General features: G+C 37.4%; 2 protein-coding genes across 4 annotated transcripts; one reads left to right on the top strand and one right to left on the bottom strand.

Moving 5' to 3' along the window:
• Positions 1-2,704: 2,704 nt before the first annotated feature.
• Positions 2,705-7,734, bottom strand: arl3b (ADP ribosylation factor like GTPase 3b). The gene is made up of 6 exons (XM_055042660.1): positions 7,632-7,734; positions 5,908-6,051; positions 5,710-5,826; positions 5,579-5,629; positions 4,676-4,861; positions 2,705-3,577 (listed from the first exon to the last, which is right to left on the bottom strand). The coding sequence occupies exons 1-6, from the start codon at positions 7,710-7,712 to the stop codon at positions 3,530-3,532; spliced, it is 627 nt and encodes a 208-aa protein (XP_054898635.1). The 5' UTR covers positions 7,713-7,734; the 3' UTR covers positions 2,705-3,529.
• A 968-nt stretch (positions 7,735-8,702) lies between these two features.
• sfxn2 (sideroflexin 2) lies at positions 8,703-19,714 on the top strand. Of its 3 annotated transcripts, XM_055042657.1 has the most exons (13): positions 8,703-8,861; positions 10,252-10,321; positions 11,779-12,005; positions 12,951-13,121; positions 13,207-13,305; positions 14,135-14,210; positions 14,398-14,483; positions 15,275-15,335; positions 16,759-16,825; positions 16,915-16,964; positions 17,048-17,097; positions 17,187-17,234; positions 19,103-19,714. In XM_055042657.1, exons 2-13 carry the CDS (start codon positions 10,304-10,306, stop codon positions 19,200-19,202), a joined length of 1,053 nt encoding a protein of 350 aa, XP_054898632.1. In that variant the 5' UTR covers positions 8,703-8,861; positions 10,252-10,303; the 3' UTR covers positions 19,203-19,714. The 3 variants fall into 3 exon arrangements, with proteins under 3 accessions (XP_054898632.1, XP_054898633.1, XP_054898634.1); XM_055042658.1 differs by lacking the exon at positions 10,252-10,321; XM_055042659.1 differs by lacking the exons at positions 8,703-8,861; positions 10,252-10,321 and adding an exon at positions 8,951-9,067.
• The last annotated feature ends 5,418 nt before the right edge of the window (positions 19,715-25,132 follow it).

Below are 25,132 nucleotides of genomic sequence, written 5' to 3'. Positions count from 1 at the left end.
GCGTTACTAGCTAACCACAAAAGCTGGTCTTAGCATCCATTAAGCTCAAATTACTGTACATATTTAATCGAAGCAACTTAAAAATGACTGAATAATATTAGAAAAAGGATTTGTAGCATAGCTTTGTTGCTTTTCTAGGTGAAAAAAGTTGTTTTTTTAAGTAGCCCTTGTAATGAGATCATGCTAAAAAGAGTTAGCATGTTAGCTTAACATTCACTACGTAGCATGTTAAGCTAACTGTAAGCTACACTGTTTAATGTACTCCCAAAATCTATAGAGCCTTTTTAAATGTGAATCTGTTAGTGCTTTATGTTTTGTTCAAGGGTGATAATACTGATAATGAAAGCCACAGACGACGAGGAGCAACAACAACTCGTACTTTCAGTCTGTGTGAGAGAACAGGAAGGCTGAACAATGACCATCTTTGTGAGGCGAGAAGAGGAGGCTGCTCAAAAGCCTCGAAGGGCCTCGGTATTATTCAATGCAAAGTCAAGTAAAACACTTTGTGCACTGTTCCTGCAGGAAGAACTCTCTGTTAGACATTTAACACCTCCAAATGTCCTCAACTGGGCAGCTTTTTATTATCTGAAAATATCTGTGTTCTGCAATAAGCTCACATAAGTCAAACTTGCTCATCATGATGGCTTTAAAATCAGACGTTTCAGGCAAGAAAAATGTTCTTGTTTGTTTTGAAATATATTTAGGTGGGTTTAAGAATGGTTATTTTGTTGTTAATGTTTTGCTGATCAAATATAGTGTTTCACCTCACTTCTGTTATTTATTATTTTTTTGCTGTTCCCAAGGTCACTGTCATGGTGTGTGACCCAACATCTGGTCACATTTGACTCAATAACACTTGTGGCTTTCATACTAATCACAGGTAAAGGAGAGAAAATCCAGGCGTCCCTGTTTTCTGCGACATTTACTAGCTCATGGTATTCCCAAACCAGATGGGAACAGAAGTGCCTGGAAAATCTCCAAACGAATGTAATTTGTATTACGGATGTTTATTTAAATGTGCTTATTTACACACACACATTTGTACTCAGACTTAGTCTGGAAAAGCAACAAACACAATGTTAATATATAACAATTCAATATTCCTTCCTTCCTTTGTTCTTTCCATCCTTCATTCCTTCCTTCCTGCTTTCTTTTCTTCCTTCTTTCTCTCCTTTCTTCCTCCCTTCCTTCATTCCATTCTTGCTATCCTTCCTTGTCTTCTCCTTTCTCCATACTTCCTTTGTCGAATCCTTGCTTTCTTTCGTTCAACTATATTTTTTAGGTTCCATATTAAAATCAATGTAAAAATATCTGGCATAAATTCATGTTAGACTTCCGTCTTGTATATTTTAAAATTAAAGGTATAGTTATAATAATAATGATAATAATTATTGTTATTATTATTATTAATATTATATAATAACAACAACATATAATAATAATAATATTATTATTATTATAACAAAGGACCAAAAATAAAGAAAGAAGAAAAAAGAAAAATAACTGAAAACTCTAGAAAGTTTAGTCTTGAAAACTCAAACTTTTACCGAAATAAAAAAATTTAAAAAAAGAATGTCTGATTCATAAAAATAAATTATTTTCTGAAACCTGCTACAAATGCTAGCTCTTTAGACACATTCCTCCACAGGGTGGAGGTTCAGGACTGCGATGTCATCCAGCAGATGTTTGACCCCTGATGACCCCTGCACCGTGCGGGTGGTCTCGGGAGAAGCAGCGGTCTGTCCAGGTGGATGAGGCCCGTGTTTGTTTCCAGATATCTGCGGGTGAAGAAGAGAGTTGCACAGCTTGTCCTGTGCAGCCTCTGGGCCGTGAGACTCACACAGGCAGCTTAATATAGCACCACCTGTCTGCCTGTCCGAACAAATCAAATCTGATCTCAGACCGCAGCTTTTATTCCGCAGCTCAGACTCACAAAGGGTTGAAACTCAGAGTTACTGATTATTTTCAAAAGACAGGCCTGAAGATGTGTCAAAGTCAAGGCCAGTGGGCCAAATCTGGCTCGCCATAGCTGTTGACGTGGCCCTCTACACTCCCACCTGCAGGTGGTGGTATTTCTCCCTTCTACTACACTTCTTCCCCCAGGAGGAAGTTATATTCCATGAGCGATACGAACCTGAGTCACATTTAAAGTTATACAAGCGCAAATGTTTCAAAATTACTCTCAAATATTTAAAAATTAGCAACACAAAATCTGTGATTCTGATTGCAAAAAAAAATTCTAAAAACAATCTTGAAATCCTGAAGGGACAAATCAATGTGAAAAGACAAAATATATTTGTAATTATAATAAGCTCATGTTATACTGAAAAGTTATTTCTGTTAGTTTTGTCTTATTTCATGTGCATTAAGATATTTGCACTAGAAACTAGACAAAATTACTTGGCAAGATTTTGTGTTTTTGCAATAATCAGGAGTAAATTAATTAATCTTCTTCCCCTTATTGAGCTAAAAGTGTTTTTATGTATAAATTACCCGTTAATCCATCCATCCATCAGGCAGGCTGATAACTTCCATGCCACGGTGCATTGATGCAGTAATTCATGCAAAAAGGGCCCAGAAAAATAATAAATTTGAGGTTTTCCTGAGCTCAAACAAATGAAATTAATACAATGATATTGTGATTTATTGAGATCCCATTTGTATGTGAATGTGTTGAATTCTCAGACAGCCATTTTGTTCTACCAACTTTTCAAACCTCTTTAATTTTTTCTTTTATATCCACGTACATTTTCTTTCAAACTGGACAGATTACATTCAAATATAACAAAAAGAAAATGCTAAAACAGTGAATTCCCTCACTAACCCAAGGAGTACATAGAAACGCATCAAACCATACAGTACATTTATCTCTGCCATGTTAGAAATGCAAACATTATAGACTACACGGTACAGCAGGATGCAGAATACTCTAAAACATGACAAAAAAGGGCCGATTTATATACAACTGATCCAAAAATTTAGTGTTCCTTGCACATTAATTTATTTGTCTTTTTGTACATATTAACACAGTATCATTTTTAAAGGGGAGAGTCCAGACAGTTCTCTCGTTCTACATCACCATAAATAAAACAGTTACAAAAATATACCTCACTTCAAACAGAGCAGTAGCAGGAAAAGGGCTGGGAGCCGCCGTGGAATGATTAAAAAAAACAAGAATACATAAGAATGAGATGGAGATGTGCTGGAAGATCCTGCAAGAAGCAGCGGAAAAATGGAAACGCTTCAAATAGGCGACAGTATGAATCATATGGGTGGTGCTGGTCGATCCCTTTTGAGGGCTGACGCCTCTCTCCTCCATGGAAGCCAGACGACGCGCGGAGATTCGTACGCATCAGCGATGTGGTGATGCTTTGGGGGGGAGGGGTTAGAAAACGTCCACGTCGGATTAGTAGTGCGTGTACATTCACAAGTAAATCCCACCGTTCTGAGGCTCAGGACGTGTCGTGTGTGTCACACGCTGCTGCTGCCGCTGCCGCACATCCCGAGTCGTGAAGGAGTGAAAGCGATGCTATTTCTTCTTGGAGTTGACACTTTTGCAAACCCAATTCATGCCCTCCTGAGGAGCAGAAGAAGAAACAGCTTGACGAGCGCGGAAAAGCCTCCGAAATACAAGTGAATCTAAAAGTCATAAAGTTTCATTCTACACATAGTGATATATTTTTGTTGAAATACACTTCTGTCTGGGGGTGAAAAAGTCTGTGTGTTCATACGTAGGCAAACATAGCACTGGAAAGTTTAGTGGAAGAAAAAAGTGCGGTACAGGGTTCATACACTTAAAATTCAAGGACTTTTCAAACTTTCCAATCACCACACTTTTGGAGATAAAAACAATACAAATGACCTAAAAAAAGACAGTTACATAACATAATATATTAATGCTATAAATAATATTTTTATGTTTTAAAATGTCTCCCACACACCCTGACTGGTTCGAGAACAAAACAGTACTTTAACAAAAAGGTTAAAGTACTGTTTTAACTGTTTCATTAACATTATTAAATACCTAAAATATAAACCAATATTTATTTCAGTAACACAGATCTATAAGTCACCTTTTGAGAAATTAGGAATAATAAATTTTTCTTACAATGAAACTATCCAAACAAATTGTGTTCAAATTAAATGCTTAAACCCAACACAATGTACAACAACAACTGTCTTGGGAAACCAGAATGTCTTCAGTCAGAGGCTTCTTCAAATTCGCTGTAATACAGACTGCAACAACAAATCCTTCATGCCAACATCCATCACCATTTACAATAACTCATTGAAGAATTTGAATTCATATGAGTTACAACAACATTTAACTTCCCTTTAGGGAATAATAAAGTATTTCTGAATTTGAATGCCTCAGGCTGATTGGCTCCAGCCTCACTGATCCAGTAACTCATGCAAAAGGAGCCCTGACCAAGTGCTGAGTGCATCTACAATCACTTTCAGTAGACCAGCAGCTCTGTATTTAAAAAAAAAAATAGTGTTGCTGTTTAATATTCTCATTTTCTAAAAATTATAATTTGGGATTTACATACTGTGGCCCATTGTTTTGTTGATATTATTGTGAAGTGCTGACATAAATTAACTTTCCAATGATGTTCCAATTTATCAGATATTGTTTATTGTTCGTGACGAGCCAGACGCTGGGCTTCCTGCTCACCTGAATCCCCTCTCCGGTGAGAGCAGAGCAGGACTGGATTTGCCACATCCGATCACGAATGGTGTGCAGATTGAGCCCCTCTGCGATCTCCGAGGCTGGAGCCGCCGTCAGCAGGTCCTGCTTGTTTGCAAAGATCAGCACAGGAACGCCGCTCAGCTTCTCCTCGTCCAACAGCTCCGCCAGCTCCTGCAACAAACACACATCTGTCCATCAGACACACGGAGGAAGCGAGGAAAACAGAGGGAATCCATCTGTCTCCTAGTAAAAACAGCAAAAAAACTGAGCCTATAGTGAAGCTCATTAGCGGCTTCTGTTAATCTAAGTTCCTTTATAACATAAATTTTAAAAATTATAATCCAATCAAATGAATGTGTCTTTCAAGGAAAGGGATCAAAATGACTCAAAGTACAATGTTTTCTTTTTCAAATGTTCTTTATGTATTGGATTAAATCACTTAATTGGGAATAACTTTACAATTATTTTGGTGTTTCTCAATAAATAAACAAGCACAACCAAAATGAAAACAGCATCTTATCAAAAAGGATAGTTTTTTTGTTTTTCTTGGGTTATAAATGACATTTCAGAGTGCTCAGGAATAGAAAGAGCACACATAATTCATGACAACGCCACGTATCAAAATGCACCTGAATATGTTTTACCACAGCATACTTAAACACAAATTGCAAAAGAAATAAGAGCAGGTTATTATTTACTGTAAAATACAATAAAATTACAAATTTTTTGATTAGCTATTGCAGGAGCCAATTAGTGGCTAATTTTTGGTATTACAAGAAAAGTTTAAAAAAAGAGAAAATATACATTTTGGTTGTTAAAATTTTAATTTCTTTTAATTTTACAACAATATGTTGAAAGTATAGAAATGCATCTGCTTATTGCACATACCTGCCCCGTTTCCTCAAACCTCTTTCTGTCAGCACTGTCAATAACGTAAATCTGAAACGAGGAAAACATTTCACTCATCAACTCAAAACGTCTTTATTTAATTCAGCGACTACAATATAAACTCTCCTTACCAGCACATCAGTGTTTTCAAAATAGTTCCTCCAGTACGGCCTAATTTTCCGTTGGCCTCCGATGTCCCAAACGTTCAGCTTAAACCCCTGAGACTGTACGCTCTTAATGTTGAATCCCTGCAGGGAGCACAAAGCACAGAGTTGCTGCCAATCCGCACTGAAAAGCAGGGAGTGGAGGAGTCTTCGGCGCTTTGCTACCTGTGTGGGGGTGATGTGGCTGATGTCCTCTGAAGCCAGCTGTTTGAGAAGAGTGGTCTTCCCCCCGTTGTCTAGACCCAGCAGCAATATCCGAACCTCCTGGTCTGGAGTGCTTTTTAGCTTACGAAGGATGGACAGCAATCCCTACAGCAAACAGCGGCAAGGTTCATTTTTCCAAGGGAATAGAGAGATTATAACAGCAGGGAAAATGACAGGATATACAACAAATTCACTCATAAATTAAAAAATGACAGAAAGGAAGCATTACCACGAGTTGACAAACAAATTAACAAAAAGAAAATGGATGTTTTAGAAGAAAAACGGGCAGATATTTCTTTATATTAAATTACTATATGCTTGCAACACATTTGGTGACACTTGAAAAGTTTTCGAGAGCAAACAGACTTAGCCAATAAAAACGCTGTGGATGAGATGGAAATATTACATTTTATTTTTCCCAGTAGATAGACAGACGACTCATTATCTGGAGTTCATGTTTGCTATACAACACTTCAAAATAATTTTGTTTATTTACTGCAAGTCATATTATCATACATTATGTTTCCATAATATTATCCACACTTTAGAGACATCTGGGAATAGTCACCTAACAAGCTAGAATTATAATTATTACGATTTTTGTTCAACTTAAATTCATCTTGAAATTATAAGAGAGAAAAACCTGCATGAGTTGAAGCTTCTTCTTCTTATTTGATAGGTTTGTGAACAAATCCTCTCTCGATTTTTGGATGCTGTGAATCTGAAAGGATTTTTACTTTTGGACACATAACCGTGGTATCAATACATTGTTTTTACAACTGGTAGCAGCTGATAGACATGTCAAAAGCTCAAATAATACCTGAACTATAAACTCTAGTAACAAATGGAGGCTGAATGAATGTATTTCTTCCGTCGATCATTGTGGGTTTCTAACTTTACAGCTAGAAAGAAGTTTAAAGAGGAGCAGCAAAAACAAATTAAGTGGATTAACAGTTCTTGCCAACAACTAATGGCGCCATCCAAGGCATGCTACCATGGAATATTGTCTCTGCTGCCCAGATATTGAGCTGTTAGCATGCCTCAAGTCAGAGGCCTCTTCAGATTTGTTGCAAGCCTGACTGCTACCACATCCTTCCAGCCCACAGCATCACCATTCAGACTTTTTTTTTTTTTAAGATTCTCATATAATATGAGTTACAACAATTAATTTTCCTCTGAGATAAAAAAAAAAGTATTTTTGAATTAAATGTTCTGCCCTGGGCCCAGTGTTATTTGAACTAATCCGTCCATGGCCTGGGGACAGGAGGAGTTGTTACTCTTCTTCCCTACATCCACCTGGATTCCTCACCAACAGGCCAGTTGCAACTAAACTTTAGTTTTATTTCAGAGGTGAATAAACTCTCCCCCAATCGCATCAGATCACGACGACAACCGTTAACCGTAGGGGTTTCCTGGACCCGTGGAGCGGGATGTTTCCTCGCAGCGCCTCATAGATAACGGTACACAAACAGGAGCTGCGCCGAGCTAACGAGCTGAGCTAATCTCCCCTGGTAACTGAAGGAGCAACAAGGCAACACGGACTGCGTTTTCTCCTCAAGATCCAGACCGCAAGAACCGATAAATCAGCTCCTAACAAAAGTAAAACCTACGTACTATAAATATACACATACGTAAGGGAGATCTTTTACAGTTATTGCCTATTTTTTGGGATAAATTAAACTCACCATCTTGCTGGATTCTCTCCTGGAGACGCCGCTAAACGTGACGTCAGACGCACAGTGCGTACTCCTGGGATGGTGCTGCATTCACGGAACTCGGGGAAAATGTCTGGAGATCATACAATTGAGATTTTGTCACGTTGTAATCACACTTTTGAGTATTTTGTTGGGATTTTACGTGAAAAGCGATTTTGTCTGAGTTACACTGCAACTCCAGCTCAGTCTTTTAGGATATGTGTCCAAAGACAGTATTTATTTGCTCATTGTTCTTTGCAAAATGGTGGAAGACCATTTTCAGCACTGATGAAAAACACTTGTCTCACTTGATGTATGAGTTAGACTCTCATAACAATCGCAAAATGATATTCCATAATGAGAGTACATCATAACATCTCATGTTTATGTAATATTGCCTCATAAAAATGAAATAGCATCTCATAATTATGAGATTATCGATATGAGTTAGTCATAATAGCTTAATTATACTTATCAGATAGTATTTCACTCTTGAAATAGCTGGTCATATAATCCTATTAAGTTGCACATTTGTGTGTATGCTTACTTTATACACAAAAGGGTGATATATAACATTTATTGCCTTTTTATTTATACTACAAAATCGAATCTTTATATTTGTACTTTTACTTGTGTGTGAATCTTCCTGTCTCTTTGCTGAGAGACAAATCATTTTATATTGCATTCTGCAGAACTGTTACAAGAACATATTTTGATGTACGATAAATTGTCCCAGAAGTTATTGATTTAAAGGACAATATTGTTGTCCTTTTGTTGGGATTTTATATTAAATTAATTTTCAAGTAATATAATAGTGATGGTATAGTGACGTAAGAAGATGTATACATTTTGCAAACCATAAATTATGCAAATGAAAATTAATGATCTCGTTTTAATTAATTATGTGATTTATTGCGATAAGCCTATGCTGCTCTGTATGTTTCTGGTTTTATATTCCAGTATTTTCTATTTGGGAGGCGTGTCAAGTTTTGCCACGTAGAACTGTGACGAAAGCGTACCACCGCAGTTGTCATAGAAATATTTTAAACCATTTCACCTGAACGCAGCACCAGGAGCACGTTTGTTTAGCTGCGTGCTAAATGTTCTACAGATAAAAAACAAATGAACACCACAACATTTTGGTTATTGTGAGCCGCACTCATTCGTGAATGTTTATAATTTTCCTCTCCTCGTTGGCAGCAGGACAAACACGTCACGGAGGTAATAAATCTCAACTGGCTGTAGAGCTGAGGCTGCAGTTTGTTCCTCGTGTTGGGTTTGGTTTACAAGAGGTGGGTTAGTGGAGGGGGGGATCAATCCCAGCTTTTGATTGGATAACGCCGTACCACGTGCGCGTTTCCTTACCACCGTATCGCGTGAGCAAATGTGATTACCTGCCAGGTTGGCGCGCGGAGATCTCATCGCAGGTATGTTGGATGTTCCGGGGTGTCAGACTGAGCTGGTAACTGCAGGTCTGAGTTGCGTCACTTTCTGCTCAGTCTGACGAGTTTCTTTGAACTATCCCTCCTGTCTGTGGTTTTTACTCTCCAAATGATTCCGGTCCAAACACTTGATTGTCTTTTATTAACCCACGCTGGATGCACGTCATTGAAATCGGTATTGGAAATTTGTGCAGATATGCTGTGATGCTGGATGTGCTCTAACCTACAGATCCGGTTTGTCAAGCCTGAGTAAATCCTAAGCTATAGTAACCAGTGGTGGAAAATGCATGCAAGTAAATTTGCAGTATATTTGTGCAAACTAGACTAGACTACAACAAACCTTTGCTGCTCGTTCATCTTTGGAAATCTCTATTGTGGCGATTTTAGATTAAAAAAAAGAGATTTAAGCCAAATAAATCTCTTTTGGGTTTTGTTAGCCAGGGAAGTCTATAAGTTTGAAAAGTGGAAAATTTGAAAAAAAAAAAAAAAAAAAACTCAGAAATTTTGAGATTAATCTGAATATTTTTCTAAAAATAAAAAAGAAACAAGACATTTCTGACTTTGAAAAGTTGAAATTTTGCTACAAATAACCCAGAAAGTTTTCTCTGAAATTGTTCTTGCAAATTTGCCACTGTTCAAATACAAAATTTCCCTTGATTTTTCTAAAACAATTTCTAAGATTAATCTCAAAATTTAATTAGCTTTATTGTGGAAAATTACTCATCTTTTTTTCTATATACAATGGGCCTAATACACCATCATACTTTGCAGGCAAAAGACTTATTTTGGAGGTTTTATTTCCATTCAGCTTCCTTATATGTGTTGGAAAAACATCCCTCAACATGATGCTGCCACTACCATGTTTAAGTGTGGGGATGGTGTGTTTGTGGTGATGCACAGTGTTAGTTTTGGTGTTTTATAATCATGGCAACAAACCAGCAAAATGCCAAAAACCTTGCAACTTTTCCAATCAAACCATGACATTAGCTTTACTCTGCTATACTTTTCACTTGTACCTTTAGCTACTTTCATCTGAAAAACATTATATGTTCCATCCTTTGCTAGTTATTTAATGCTTGGGGGGAAAAAACAACCTCTTTCATTTCTGCGCAGAAACTTTGCTCACTATTGTTTTCCACGTATTTAAGGAATATTTATTGTCGCAATAGATAGAGCAAAGTCAGGGAGGAGACATTAGACCAGAGGCCAGCAGAAGGGACCATGATGCAGGGTCTGCAGGTAAGGAGAGATTGTAACTTTAGTGAGAAAAAGACATTTGATGCAGGGAGAAACCAGGGCCGCATTTCACAGATATTTCAGAATATTTTTGTCAGTACAGCTAGCATGAGCAGTATACTGTTTCCATTTGCAGACACTTTATTTCTCACTCAACAATGTCTGATTTTGAATATAAAGAATGAGACTTCAGAGATTGGAGACTTTAGTTCCTTACGTTTCTGTAACATGTTTGCTGAAGTTTATGCTAATGGGATCATAATTACTCAGCATTTTTTCTCTTGCTTACATGTTGCTGTTTTGTCATTATTGTTTATTTTGTAAGGATGATTATTTCATTTGGACATAAACATTTATTTATATTTAATCTTTGTATGAAATAAAAAGCCCCAAAATAAGCCATAATCTCACTAGTTTAAGTCTTGTACATGCATAGCTGGATCTTTACGAAAACAAATATCTCTGCCAAAGCAAATAAAAGAGGGAAAATCTTAAACCATTTGGTTTAAGTCAGTGATCAACACAAAGGTTTTCCTTTTCCAGAAAACTAAGACGTTCACGTTACTGTTAAAGTATTTTTCTATTGTCTTGTATATTGCGACAATTGTTGGTTGGTGGCAGCTTCATATTTCTGTTTTTATCTAGTTTATATGTTTCTGGATGATTTTCAATACAATTTGTTTTGTCTTTATTCCGCTTTTATAGTTTAAAATAGCTTATTTACTTTTATAAATGGTCCCTGCTGCATCCTGTTGCTTATTTTGCTTCAGAATTTAAATTATTAATTAAAAAAGCCAATCTCTGAGGGATATTTGGGTAATTATTGCTAATGCTGTTAAAACAGATCTTATTTCAGGTTTCACATATTGTGAATAATCAATGTTTATGCTAAAGAGATGATTATCCCTGCTTATAATTTTTCCTGCACCCTCCTTCTCCTTTCATCTACACTTTAAATCAGTTTTAAAGTGAACAGTGTAGTTGAATCTACTCTGTGTCCCCCACCAGCATCTGCAGCCATTTAACCTACTTTCAAAACAAACAGCTTCAGAAACAATCCAGTTCCAGTCAGACTCCACAGATATGTTTTTCTTTCTTTCCTGCTTATTTTTAACCTGAAACTTTAAGGTTTCATTTCACATACAGAGGAGAGTTTGAATTTTCTGCTGCTTATTCAGCAGGTTTTGATTCGTCTTGGTGATTAAAATGAAGCGCAGCAGCTGCAGAAACAAAACGACTACCCATGGAAGGATTTAGCAGGAGGTGGTCAATGATTTCCAGTGCAAGTCTGTTGGGCCTTCAAATTGTTTCAAGGGGAAATGGGAGTTTGTTTTTGTTCAGGGCTATGAGAGTACGCTGGATGTTTCCAGTAAATGTGAGAAGTGCAGCAGTTTGATGGTTATGCAGACTATAAAAAATATGTAATATCTTTAATTAGAGAATATTCTGTTGGTCCTCAGGTTTCGTCTGGAGCTCCTGGTGACCTCCTTCAGGGCGAACAAGGTGCAAAAAGCCAGACTTTGACAAACAAAATGGCTCTGAGCTCCTTCGACATCGATGCTCCCCGGTGGGATCAGTCCACCTTTATGGGGCGGCTGAAGCATTTCTTCAACATCACCGACTGCAGAACCGCGGTCCTCCCAGACTCACAGCTGGATGAAGCCAAAGCGCTAGTAGAAAGCTGCAGGTGAGAAAAAATGAACGTAATGCGGGGGGAGCATTTCCTCTTTTTTTCCCCATAAGTGCAGCACATTACTGTAAACTCATTATTTGATACAAGCAGAAAAATGTGCATGCTTTTACGTTCTTCTTATTTCCCATTAACTACTTGAATTTCAAGATGGCTGCCATTTTTGAGACTTTTTAACCAGTCATTGCCATAAAATGTTACCCATTTCCATGACTGGGATGAACTTTGTCACATTAGATGTTTTCTACTTTGGTCATTCTATTTATGCAGTTGTCTCCATCCAGATCGTTGTCTCAATGGTTAGTGTTAGCTTCTGCAAATTTTTGTTTTTCAGTTTAGCGTTAGCTCTGCTAATCAATAGCTTAATCCTGTTAGCTCTGCTAAGCAATTAGCAAATTATTTAGGTGAACGATTTGCTAATTGTTTAGCGAATTAGAGGTCAGTAAGCCTAATGTTTTGGTCAGCTGTGCACTTCACTTGTAATAACTGCCAAAGATTTCAGTGCAATCATTTATCCATTACAACCACAGTGACCATTTTGAAAACCAGAAAACACAAGAACAAGAAAATATATGTCTTCTATTGTGAAAAATATTCAAACTTTGATGCCAACCAAATTCATTTAATCATCAATTTTATTTAAAAACTATTAAATGTTGGTGGAAAATCCAAAAAATATAAAAATGATTCTGTGGGTCCAACTAAGTATGGTTTGACACCAACAATATTTGCAAATGTGGTACAAAAATAAATTTTCCTTAAAGACCATGGTGGCCATCTTGAATTTTATTTATGTCCTATGTTTTGTTTTTCCAAAAAGACAAGCCTCTGGGAAGATCTGTGCCAAGTTAGGTTTTTGTCTCCACTTGTGAACGATTTGCTGAAGTATTTAATCATCTGCTGTGCTTCACCTGAGCGGTATCGTTCTGTGGTTCTGCACAGGGCAGGATCCACTCCTCCAGGTACCTCAGTGGAGCAGCTGTACTATGCAAAGAAGTTGTACGATTCAGCCTTCCACCCCGACACGGGGGACCGTATGAACCTCATCGGCCGTATGTCCTTCCAGGTCCCCGGAGGCATGGCCATCACGGGCTTCATGCTGCAGTTCTACAGGTAGCCGGAACCGGACCGGACCCACGTCCATGTGTCTTTCCATCCAGCTATGAAGCGGAAGCTAAACCTGCTGCTCTGGTTTCAGGACCGTTCCTGCTGTGGTTTTCTGGCAGTGGGTCAACCAGTCCTTCAACGCTCTGGTCAACTACACCAACCGCAACGCCGCGTCTCCCATCTCTCCAAAGTGAGAACCAGAATTATCTGACAAACTTTTGACTTCATAATGTCATCATATCATATTTTTAAAATCATAGATTTTTGCCGTCAATCATTGAAAATATTTTTTTCTGCACATTTGACATCAGAAATTCTTGTAAAAATGCTTTTTGGAAAAAACGAGCTCTTCTCTGGCCACATCATTTTTGACTTTGCTCCACAATCCACCTAATAAACACTTTGTTGTTGGAATTATATTTCTGTTCACTAAATACATTTTTTCCTACGTGAAAGAGAGGATCTTGCTGGGATTTCAGTGCAAACATTCAGACGTTAAAGCTCAACTTACAAACGTTATTAGCTCCTGGGTTCAACCGGCTCAGTTCGGTTTAGATCAGCTCGGCTGTATCAGTCATAAGTGGACTGAACGCAGGGTCAGCTGTGCACTGTTGGCTGTTTATAGGGAAAACTGTTTGGCTCTGCAGTAAGATTCCTCATGTAGAGAGTACTGGAGAGATGCTTGAAACAAAATAGGATGATGTAAAGCTACATTGTTGGTGCTAACAACCTGCCTGTTGGACGACAAACACAACACTGTTTCATTACGATTTTAAAAACTCAAATTAATTTGAAAGTAATTGGACAAATGAGACACGACGAGGTTTCAGATAACTTTAATGCTTTATTCATAAGATAGGAGGCTTCAGTATCAGCAGTGAGCATTTGTCTGTGGGACAAAATGAGATTTTAACTTCAATAAACATCCGATCAGAAATGCTTCTTTAAATTTGACTCTTGAACTGACTGAAAATATGTGTTGTTGTGGCAGTTTTAACAGCTTTTGTCCGGTTCCTCAGGCAGATCGGAGTGGCTTATGTTACAGCAACCAGCACAGCTTTAGCAACAGCAGTGGGACTCAACCTTTACACAAAGGTACAAACGCACACAGAGGAGTTCATTCAGCACAATCCGGTCCCTCTGCATATCACACCTCAAGCTAGCAGTCCGATTGGTTCAGTTTTCAGACTGGCGTGCTAAAACTACAACAGATCAGTGTTATTTTATCATGTGATGTGGATTACCTGGGAGATCATTGGTGTTTATGATGATTTGTTCTCAGAAAGCTCCTCCTCTCGTGGCTCGCTGGGTCCCGTTTGCTGCCGTGGCAGCAGCCAACTGTGTCAACATTCCCATGATGCGGCAACAGTCAGTCCTCCGCCGTGTAACTTGCTTTACCCATAAAACCTTGCTACATTGTGCCACTATACAACCAAAAGCTTTTTAATGTATTTGCATAAGAAGTTTCCTAAGTAAATCCTCATTTTCAATAAAACCTGCACTGCAAAAACACAAATATTACCAAGTATATTTCTGTTGCAGATATCTTAGTTCGCTTGAAATAAGACAAAACTAAAATACAAGTAACTTTCAGCAAGATATATGGGCTTGTTTTCATATCCACCAAAAAGTACTAGTTTCACTGGGAGATTATTTCACCTATGACGTAAGACATTTATGAACATTTTTATCAATATTAAGCAATAATTTATTTAAAACAATCTCCAAATTTTGCTGAAAAGCTACTTGCAAGTTAATTTTGTCTTATTCCAATGTATTAAAATATTCACACTACAAACTAAACCAAAAACTACTTGGTAAGATTTTGTGTTTTTGACAAAGGACTAGATTTTTCTCATATTTCTGAGTTGTTTCGCCACATTATCCTTCTGGATTATAATATAAAGGCTCTTGTGTCTGGTTGAATGTCTTGGATATCTTGTTTTACTGAAAACACTCATCAATGCTTCTTACACATCTACTTATCAGCTGTCAGACTTAAAAGCTGCAATGCACATCTTGATGAACCATTTAACTAATTTATTGTTTTGTCTGCATGTTGATCTTTGTTGCTTTTATCTGCCATCTTCAGACCAAGGAAGTCAAAAACTGGGTCACATTCTGAGAATGTCAATTTGTCCATTGTTGGTATTTTTCAGGGAAATTTTGAATGGCATCGCTGTCACGGATGAAAACGGCAACAAACTGGGTCACTCAAAGGTCAGCGCATCATAATCATCATAATTTAAGGGCCTTGAATTAAGTTTAATCTTCTGACTTCACTTATTAATTTATAATATTATAATATTGTTTTGGAATTTGTTAAAAAAAATGACCTCAATAGTTTTGTTATGCTTTTCCATTGTTTACAGATTAGTCATGTTATATGGAATTAACTGCAATTTTGACATAGATCATTTTTAAAACGTCTTCCAGAGGTTTTAACTCTTTTTGTACTGAGATGCTTTTGTTTTTCAGCTCAACTAAGGATGATATATGTTGGATTAAAGATGAAAAATGTTTCGCTTTTTAAAAATTTGAATAAAAGAATAACGGACACTTACAGACAGTTGAGCAGCCTTTTTTTTTTACTTTGCAGAGCTTTGCATGAAAAGCAAACCAGGAAGAAGTAAAATGTTCAGATTTACTCTTCTGGATTGTCAGGGGGTTTGAATTATACTAATTACAAACAGGGGGAACTAATTCTGCTGCTTTCCTTTTTTTCTGATCAGAAATGGACAATCCTTGTTCTTTAGCTACTACTGATTGACTGATTAGAAAAAAATCTCCTCATGACTTTTGTCGCACACATTTATTTAAAATTAATATCTGGATTAAATGTAAGTTTCACATTTTGTGTCCCAACTGCTTCTAAAATCAGCCAAAGAGCTTTAAAAAAAAACACCCAAACATTTTTTGGCAATAAGTTTCTGCTTTTTGGTGCCTAGAAACCTACTAACCCAAGCAGAGCTCCTGCACATTTCCTCCTCTGGTTTTATTGGTGTATTAAATTAGAAATTAATTACATGATAAATTAAATGAGGTTGATCATTTCCATCCTGACTGAGTTTTTTTTCCAAGGCCGAATTTATTTACAAAGACATTATAATCAGTTTCATTAAAGGTTTCAGTTGTATGTGGTTCTTATTTATTGTTCTTGATTGCCATGTTTTATTTTGGACATTTAAAATATCTTCCAGTTGCAACGTTAAGAGCTCTTTAAAACATTTAAATGAGTTGATCTTAGAAAGCTCAAACTTGCATTCATATGCCATCATCAATATATTAGTTGAAAATGGTGTGAAATCAGCTAAATTATCGTCCATCGCAAGAATTACTGGGACAATTTATCATCCAGCAAAATTTGTTATTGCGACAGCCTGGGTTCTACAATGGCTGCTGGAAAAGACAAGTGTTTTACTGTTAACTTAGCATAAAGAAACCAGTTGCTGCATTTGTGTTGGCTGTGCAGGAGGCTCCACTTCTGCTTTTTAAACATGTATGGCTGTATAACTGTGCATCTGTTTGCAGCAATGGAGTTAAAGTGACAAGATTCTTATCGAAGAATGATTTTGTGCAAAAGAAAAAAATATATATAATTTTTTAATAATTTTCACCGTGAAATCTCATCTCTCACCTGCAGAAAGCAGCAGTGAAAGGCATCACTCAGGTGGTCATCTCTCGGATCACCATGGCAGCACCAGGAATGAGTATGAAACACAGTCGCTTCTTCTTTATCACCGTCATGTTGAGATTTACTCCCTTTTCCCGTCTTGACTCCCTTTACTTCCTCTCCTAGTCATCCTCCCCATCATCATGCAGAGGCTGGAAAAGTACAAGTTTATGCAGGTCAGATCGTTTGTCTCCATCAGTGTGCTAATGTCAGGTAAATGTGTCCGCCCGTCCTCACGTCGCTTTCCGCCTGTTAACAGAGAATCACGTTTCTTCACGGACCAATTCAGGTCATGCTGGTGGGAGTCTTGTGAGTACAGAAGGTCACGGGGTCACATTAGTTTTGATAGCTTCCACAGTTTTTAAGTGGTGACTTGTATACTTTCTTTCCTTTGAAAGTCTGATCTTCATGGTGCCGGCGGCCTGCTCCCTGTTCCCTCAGCGATGGTAATGAAAATATCCCGTCCTTTCACCTGCTGCCACATTCAAACACCTCATCTCACGCAGGTTTTCCTCTGTCCCTTTTGACTTTATATCTGATTAAGTCAAACAAGTTGGAAACGGGGAGAGAAAATGACAACCTGCGAGCTGTTAAAGATGCCAAGCAAGTCTTGAGCCTAGGCCTCATGATTTTCCTTTAATATTGCCACTTAATGACAATATTTAGGGTTCTAATGCAATCTGGAGAAATCTGAACGCAGTATTTTCTATATCTGGACTAGTTTATTCTTTCTTTGAATAGAATATTTCTATATTTACTTGTTACAGCAGTCTGAAACAAAATGTATTCCCTCTGAATATAGAAATATCTATATTTTCTATATTCTTCCATGTTTGCACCTTGATATTCTTTTTCACTGTCCTTTCAGTTTCTTACTCTTGATTTCTTTTCACTATTTTGCTTTCTCTCCTTTTCTCGTTTGCTCTTTCACTCTTTATTTTCTTTCCATCCTTCTGATCGTCGCAATAATTTTAATAAAATCCCTCCACCCAGAACACTTCTTCGATTAATATATGCAAACCTGTAACTTTGACTTGTTTTAATGCTCTCTGCAGTACTTTGTGAAGCTCTGAAATTTATCTCTCCATCACTCAAACTGTATTGCATCTTAAAGTCTTCAGACCAGCAGAGAAACTCCCAAATTAAAATATCTGCTAAATGTTATTGAGCAGTCCAGATGTTTTTCTCGCTGCATTCATGTGGATTTACTTGGATGACTAAACAGTCGTAAAACTGTTCCTGCTGTCTGGCTAGCAGATGGTTTTTATGACCTGCAAACAAATCTATAAATCCCTGTAATCTGACTTCAGATGCTGAAATAAAATGTCTGCGAGGAAATAATAACGGGGAGCTGAGCTGTGAGCAGAGAAGTGAGCGTCAAATAGTCAAAAACAGTGAGCTATAATGTTTTGGATTATCTTACCAAAGATTTTATAACTCAGCTGTAATAAAACTTTGACAGCTGATAAAAGTTTAAATCCTTCTCTGAAGACACCCAGTGACCCTTAAATTTTTTACAACAGTTTGCTTCTTTAAATGTGGGAGGAATCAAATCGAGCAAATAATTAATAATCATTTCATTATCTCTCTTCAAACATTAATCAAAGTGTAAATATAAGCCAGAACCAAACAAAGATGTGTATTGATGAAGAATAATTAATTTAGGATTTGTTTTTCAAGCAGCTTCACTTTATATCTTGGATATTTAAGATAAATTTGAATCTGGTTTTGAATCCAGTAAGGAAGAAAAGTCACTCATTAATATTAATGAGGTGTAAAAAAAAGTTAATAAATAAATAATAGTAATTATTATTGTTGTTGTTGTGATAACAATAATAATATTTATTATTATTGCTACTATCATTGTTATAACCATTATCAACAATAATGATCATAATTTATATTATGTTAAATATTGTTGTTAATAATATTGTTAATACTATTTAGTAATAATTTTCAACAATGTAAAGAATATAATAATAATAGTCTTATTTTAACAGCATTATTATAAATTATATCAACAATAATTACAATTAAGTTATAAGGTCAGTGATTATGGTGTAAAAGTTGTCATCAGTTACTACTGTAAAATAATATAGTATGAATATAAGTAGCAGTATTTTTGATTATAATAAGAATGATAATGAAAGTAATTTATAAAATGATAGTTTTGATGCAACAATATGAATAATAATGGTGATTATAATACTGATATTGATTTAAAACATTTTATGGTTGTAAATCAGTTTAAACAGTACGTTTTCATTTGCTAATCAAGTTTTTTTCTCTTTTTAACGTATTTTTTCTCCTGCAGCTCCATGGCCGTGTCGAAGCTGGAGCCTGAGCTCAGAGACGCCATCGGGTCTCAATACGGAGACAAAGTCCAGCTAGTTTACTTCAACAAAGGCCTCTGAGGGTCAGAGGGCTGTTTTACTGTCACACACTGCATGGGCTGCACCAGTCAGCACTTTCACAAAGCATGCCGCCATGTTTTAATCATTGATCTAAAAGAATTTATAGGTTTATTTCATTTCAGAGTCTGCTTCTTGTCCGTCGTATTCAGCTTTTCTTTGTCACCAATTCCTTCTCTGTAGAGAGGACAGCTGTTCTGAAACCATACGATTTCAAATCAGGAGCGCAGTGATCTTTTCTTTGTTGTGAAATGAGCCGCCGGTGTCCTGATGCTCTGTGCCTTTTGCAGAGTGACAAGAGCAGAACTCAAATTATTATTTTTTAACATCAAGAACCAAAAAATGCCTTTATGAACTTGATGAGTCTTTGACTGTCCCTCATTCTACTGGAAGCTGCTGCCCTCTTGTGCCAGAAAGGAGTAATGCTGGAGATTTGCTGTTTTATTTGAAATGGTTGCCAAGCTGATGGTTTAACTCAACATGAACTGTAATAAAACCCACAGTTTTAAAACTGAGTGCTTCAGAGTGGTGTTTTCAGAAGCTTGTGTTGTTTCCCCCTGCACTAAGATAAATTAATAAATGATGACTTATTATGCTACACTTCCCTGTTATGATATATCTTTGGGCGCTAAAAAAAACGTAATTTTTTTAATTATTTTTTTGCAGAAAATTATTCTTTTATGGTGAAATTTCAGTCTTGTCAGTTCTGCCTGTTTTGAACTGTTTTAGGGCATATTGTCTCTTTAAATCCAAATAAGTTGCTGCTGGTGATGCCCCTAAATTCAACATATACACTCACAACAAAATGGCTGCAAACTATAGTGGCAAATTAGGGCCATTGTAGAAAGAAAATAAATAAATAAATCCATACATTTCCACCAATAGATTTATCTTAGAAGTTCTCAAGAAACAATTTTGGACATTTCTAATTTTGAAAAGTCAAAAATATATTAGAAAAAAAGTCTGAGTAATCTCAGAAATTTTTTAGAATTTGTATTTTTTATTTTTTTATTTCTGAGTTTCAAAATTTTTCAACTTTTGACACTGAAAGGTTTTTTTGAAAAGCAGAAGTAGAGCCTTCTGCACAACCAACAAGAATGCAACACTTGATTTCAAAATGGTAATTCAGCAACAAAACACTTGTCTTTTCCAGCTTCCACTGTAGAGCAAAAACCAGCTTTGTTTAAACTGGTTTATATACAGCAATAAAACCACCTTAAACAAACATACCGGAGCTTTGCATGGGGAGCTAGGTAACACAACATATGCTAAGCAATCTGGAGCTGTTTGATCAGGCTCAATTTTCAGACATCAAAAAACATAAACTTACTGCCATTTTAGGTTTTTAGAAGCAGGTAAAGCTGCTTTGCAGTTCAGTTTTATCAAAGTATTACAAAAAGGTAATATTAAGTGGTATTTATTTGTTTAAGTGGGTAAGTTTCTTATGATAAAATGCAGAAATCAATCTCTGAAACAGATTTATGTAATGCTCATTCAGGAAAAAACAATGGCTTTATCTGTTCTTCTAACTTTTACTGCTTTAATTTAATTCCTTCTTACTTTAACTCCTGTTGACTCCATAAAGGGAATGTTAGTGTGTGGAAGCTGCTTCATTATATGAACATTTTCCCTTTTATATCATAAAAAGGGCTTTTCATGTAAAATTAACCTCATTTACTGAGACACTGCTGGAAAGATAAAGGTGCTTCTGTCACTATCATGAAATACTTTTTGCAAGTTTCTGCAAAGGTTTTGCAAGATCTTTCAAAATTCACTGAGGATCTTGCTTAAGTTGAGCAAGCTTGCAAAAATAAGCTTTGATCTCACAAAAATAACAAAGCTTTTGCTGGAGCTCACTAAAGCAGCTCAGAATTTCACAAAAGTAACTTGGTATTTTGGAAAAGTCCATAGGAGGATTGCAACAATATCTGTGGGAACATGCAAATATAACTCAGATTCTTGTAAAACCTTTGTGGGACCTTGCCAAAGTAATTCAGGGAGCTCTGCGTTTTAAAACTTCACAAGGGAACTTTGGATCTCGGCAAAGTGCCTTGGGAGCTCAAAAGACTAACAGAATTTCCTAAAATGTTTTTGGGAGTGCCCAAAAGTAAAACTTGAAAAAGTAGCTGAGATACAGTTTGGCTCCAACAAGGCAATTCCCAAAGAGGTATTAACCTAAAACTTGGCTTGCAGTCGGATAAATGATGACGTGTATTATAGGATTTGTCAGGGTTTGTGAGACTTATTGTCTTATTTCTTAGATTTCATTCATTTGATTTATACTGTGCATATTATCTAAGCTAGAAATGACTTCTTTTGCCCTCAAAGGGACAATTTTCCTGTGTTAAAGTAATATGCTGTTACAATTAAGTACAATCATTTTGGAGGAAAACCTGCAAATGTTTTCTACTATTCTACAATCCAGGGAAACTAAATTGTTAAGACCACTCAAGAATTACAAGAAAGCTTTTGGAGTGGTATTGAACTTTAGTTGTTTTTGGTTTAAATGTTTCTGTTATACTTGGGTAAAATAAAGATTCAAGTCCTGTAAAAGTGCCTTAAACATGGACAGTTTCTAGCTATAGTTAAACATGGCAACTACTTAGGACCTCCAAGCCACCAGGGGGCCCCCAAGGCTGCATATTCAGTGTCTTTATCTGTAGTTATCTATTTGTTGCATCTTTTACATGTTCAAAAAACAAAGCATACAATTAAAACTTGATAGTTTTGTATTTTTTTGTACTTCTTGGATTATTAGGTCATTTGTTGGTGATGTTGGGTGGATAATTAGTTGCTAAAAAACCTTTTTAGCTTCCTTTTTATTTTCATTTAGCTGACAGAAATCTATTCTTCATTAACTGAGCTATACTGCCACATTGTATACAGTATAGGAAAGGAAAAAAAAGTTAATTTTCACACACACAAAAAAAAAAATCAGACATTTTTGGGATTATTCTCAGAATTTTTCTAGAGTTTCAAAAGGTGAAATTACTCAAGCTAAAAGTGAAAAGTACAGCATAATAAAAAAAAAAAAAACTAGTTACTACCCAACTGCTCACATTCAGTGGTTAACATTATAGACCTTTTTCATGCTTCCGGGTTTCAAAGCAAAGTTTGCCAGCACCTCAGACTGCAGACCACGCTTCATGGCGGCAGTTTGTCAAGTGGAGCCCCTAATCATCCTCTGCACTTCCTCTGCAAGCATCACGGAAATGGCTAGCAGTAAGTCTTGATTGTCGAAGATGTACCCATGCAGGACATCTGGACTGCTCTCTTGTTCTGGCTTCTATTTCATAAGACATTTCCAGTGACACTTGCAGAGAATGAAGATGCATAAGTTGACCAAGTGTGGGGACAAAGCACATATTTGGAAGACTATGCAGCTTCAAAGGAAGAGAAGGGAGGTCTGGAGCCATGTGGTGCAGAATGATGCTACCAGAGGACTTTTCAGGTGGGCACTGATAAGACATTGGTGAGCCCTGTGGCACAGGCCCAAATTTGGATGGAACCAGCACCAAATGTGAAAGACCATCTAGGACAAGAGCGATAAGTGGTTGGGACTCCAGCTGGCGTAGTTTTTCTCCTGATGCCAGAATGTCGGGATCTGGAAGTGGCCCTACAAACATCAGTGACATAATCATAATACATTTTGACAAAGGAAACATACGTGTAAAAACATAAACCAAACGTTATACCTGTGTAAGCTCTGTAAAGTGTGGAGTGCAGATATCTCTTCCCCATAGTTTTGGGCTTCTACACCACCATGTTGCTGGCAGGTTCAGGATGTTTCCCCTTACAAGAAATACACAGAAAGATGTCAAACTAAAGAACAAATAAATGGATGAGTGAGCAATTTGTTAGGACATAATGGGACTGATTTGGCACAGTTTAGATTTACCCAACTTGTAAATAAATTAATTGATAGCAGTTTGTGCCTGTTTTTTTTTTCATTGCCTACAAAAAAGAAATATTCCAAAGAAACTATGAGAGAAATTATATTTGACACAAGTAATATTGAGATTACAAAATTTTATATGGCGATTATAAAATACAGTTGGAAAAGGAAGGTAAGTGGCAGTGTAACACAATCAAAGGAGGAGGAATAAATTGTGTACATAACTATAGTACTGTTATTTTAAGATCATATGTGTATGACAGTATATGCAATGTATATAATTTAGTATATTTATATATCACATCCCATAGGACAATGTGTTCCACTCTTTTTTTCTTATCTGTGTTCTTGGTCTGTGCCATCTTTGTAAATCACTTGTGCAGGAGGAACAGTTGGCAGCTGGAGTTGGCAGGAGTGTGCAGTCTGGTAAAGAAGTGCAACTACATGATTGCAAAAACCTTTACCAGCTGCACAGCTACAGAAATAATCCAGTAATTCATCCTTTTCTTTTCCAACACCCAGTGATATCTAAAATAGACAACAGTTTTAGTAACACATGTATACATCAGTACAAATAGCATGTTTAGCTTTAAACAATAGATTCTAGTTTGAAGGTAAGCTTCAATAACTGCAGAAAAAACACAGACTATGTTGCAACAAAAACAGAAAACAAATAGTCCCTTCTGAACAGGAAGATGTTAGAAAAAAGCTCTGAGTTGTCCAGAAGCCGTACGTGGAAGTTTTTCATCTGTCACATATGATCAGGAACTCGAACTACCGAACAAGAGCCAACCGGCTTTCTGACTGTTTCAAACCTGCAGCTTATGCGGTTCCTCATTTTTCTTCATGGATCTGAAGCATCTAGCTCTGACAACTACCTGTCCCTCCACAATATTGGACACTGCAGGCATGAAGGAGTAAAGCACAGTTTCAACATCAAGCGTCATCTAGTATCTCATAACTAAGTCCTAGCATGCTGTTTTTCACAAACTGCATTCAGAATGTAATCAGAATATAACTGAAAAGTTTAAATTATGTTTGTCTCTAATATTCCACGTAATTTAGCAAACTAAGTTAAGCTTCATTACGATGTTTGTGTAGTTCATAAATACGAGTAGAGAAGTACACGTACTAGCTCGCTAAGCTACTGGTTAGCGAGCTAAGCTACGTCTTTTCTTACCTTGATAGCGGTGGATATATTTTTCGTGGAAGAACTTGTATCCTTTCACACGTTTGTTGGTGGATGAATTAGCCGCTGCGATTTCCTCCGCATCAGCGAAAGACAGTAAGGACGATGAAAAGGATCGGAGGAGGAGAGCCATTTTCAGAGTACTTGAATTACAGTCACCAAAACAGGAAGTGCCGCAGCCCTTTCGGATACAGCCTCCGGTTGCCGTGAAAAAGGTCTCCGCCCCGGCCCCGTGCGCATGCGCGGGGCCGGGGCGGATGTGCGCATGCGCGGGGCCGGGTCCGTAGTGCGCATGTGCGGGGCCGGGTCCGTACTACGCATGTGCGGGGCCGGGTCCGTAGTGCGCATGCGCGGGCCGGGTCCGTACTGCGCATGCGCGGGGCAGGGTTCGCAGTGCGCATGCGCGGGGCAGTGACGGATGTGCGCATGCGCGGGTTCCGCGGCGGATGTGTGGTTGGACAACTTCCGGTGGCTATAGCGTTAGCATTAAAAGGCTAGAAAAATGGTCCAGTCTCGCCGCAGTTGTTTTTGTTCAGTCCCTGGTTGTTCATGTGAGGCAAGAAAACAGCCTTATCTGTCATATCATGCGTTCCCGACGGACCCGGACCAACGGAGGCAGTGGATCCAGGCGATCCGAAGAGATAAAGGTCCGGACTTTTGCAAAAAGACGGGGAGCACTTTCGTATGTAGACGCCACTTCACACCGGAGGATTTTGTTAGCGAATCCACCACCAGCCGCCTTAAAAGTGGAGCTGTTCCTTCCCTGTTTGCCTTCACTGCACCGGCAATGAGAGAGTCTGCTTTCGAGAGGGCTAAGAAACGGCAGTTTGTCCTCTCTCAGAAAGCTAG

This window comes from Poeciliopsis prolifica, unplaced genomic scaffold (assembly GCF_027474105.1).
Source record: "Poeciliopsis prolifica strain line A6 unplaced genomic scaffold, Auburn_PproV2 SCAFFOLD018, whole genome shotgun sequence".
In the NCBI taxonomy this organism is placed as follows: Eukaryota; Metazoa; Chordata; class Actinopteri; order Cyprinodontiformes; family Poeciliidae; genus Poeciliopsis; species Poeciliopsis prolifica.
Note: the sequence above shows the minus strand (reverse complement) of the source record. Positions and strands in the feature narration are given on the sequence as shown.

Bases quoted from the DNA above. Each gene is read 5' to 3' on its own strand.
- sfxn2 (XM_055042657.1), top strand. The intron at 14,211-14,397 runs GTACAAACGCAC...ATTTGTTCTCAG, and splicing joins GACTCAACCTTTACACAAAG to AAAGCTCCTCCTCTCGTGGC. The intron at 14,484-15,274 runs GTCAGTCCTCCG...GGTATTTTTCAG, and splicing joins ATTCCCATGATGCGGCAACA to GGAAATTTTGAATGGCATCG.
- arl3b (XM_055042660.1), bottom strand. From the start codon at position 7,712: ATGCAGCACCATCCCAGGAGTACGCACTGTGCGTCTGACGTCACGTTT. The intron at 5,827-5,907 runs GTAGCAAAGCGC...TGCTCCCTGCAG, and splicing joins GCCACATCACCCCCACACAG to GGATTCAACATTAAGAGCGT. The intron at 4,862-5,578 runs GTATGTGCAATA...TGTTTGTTGCAG, and splicing joins GGTTTGAGGAAACGGGGCAG to GAGCTGGCGGAGCTGTTGGA.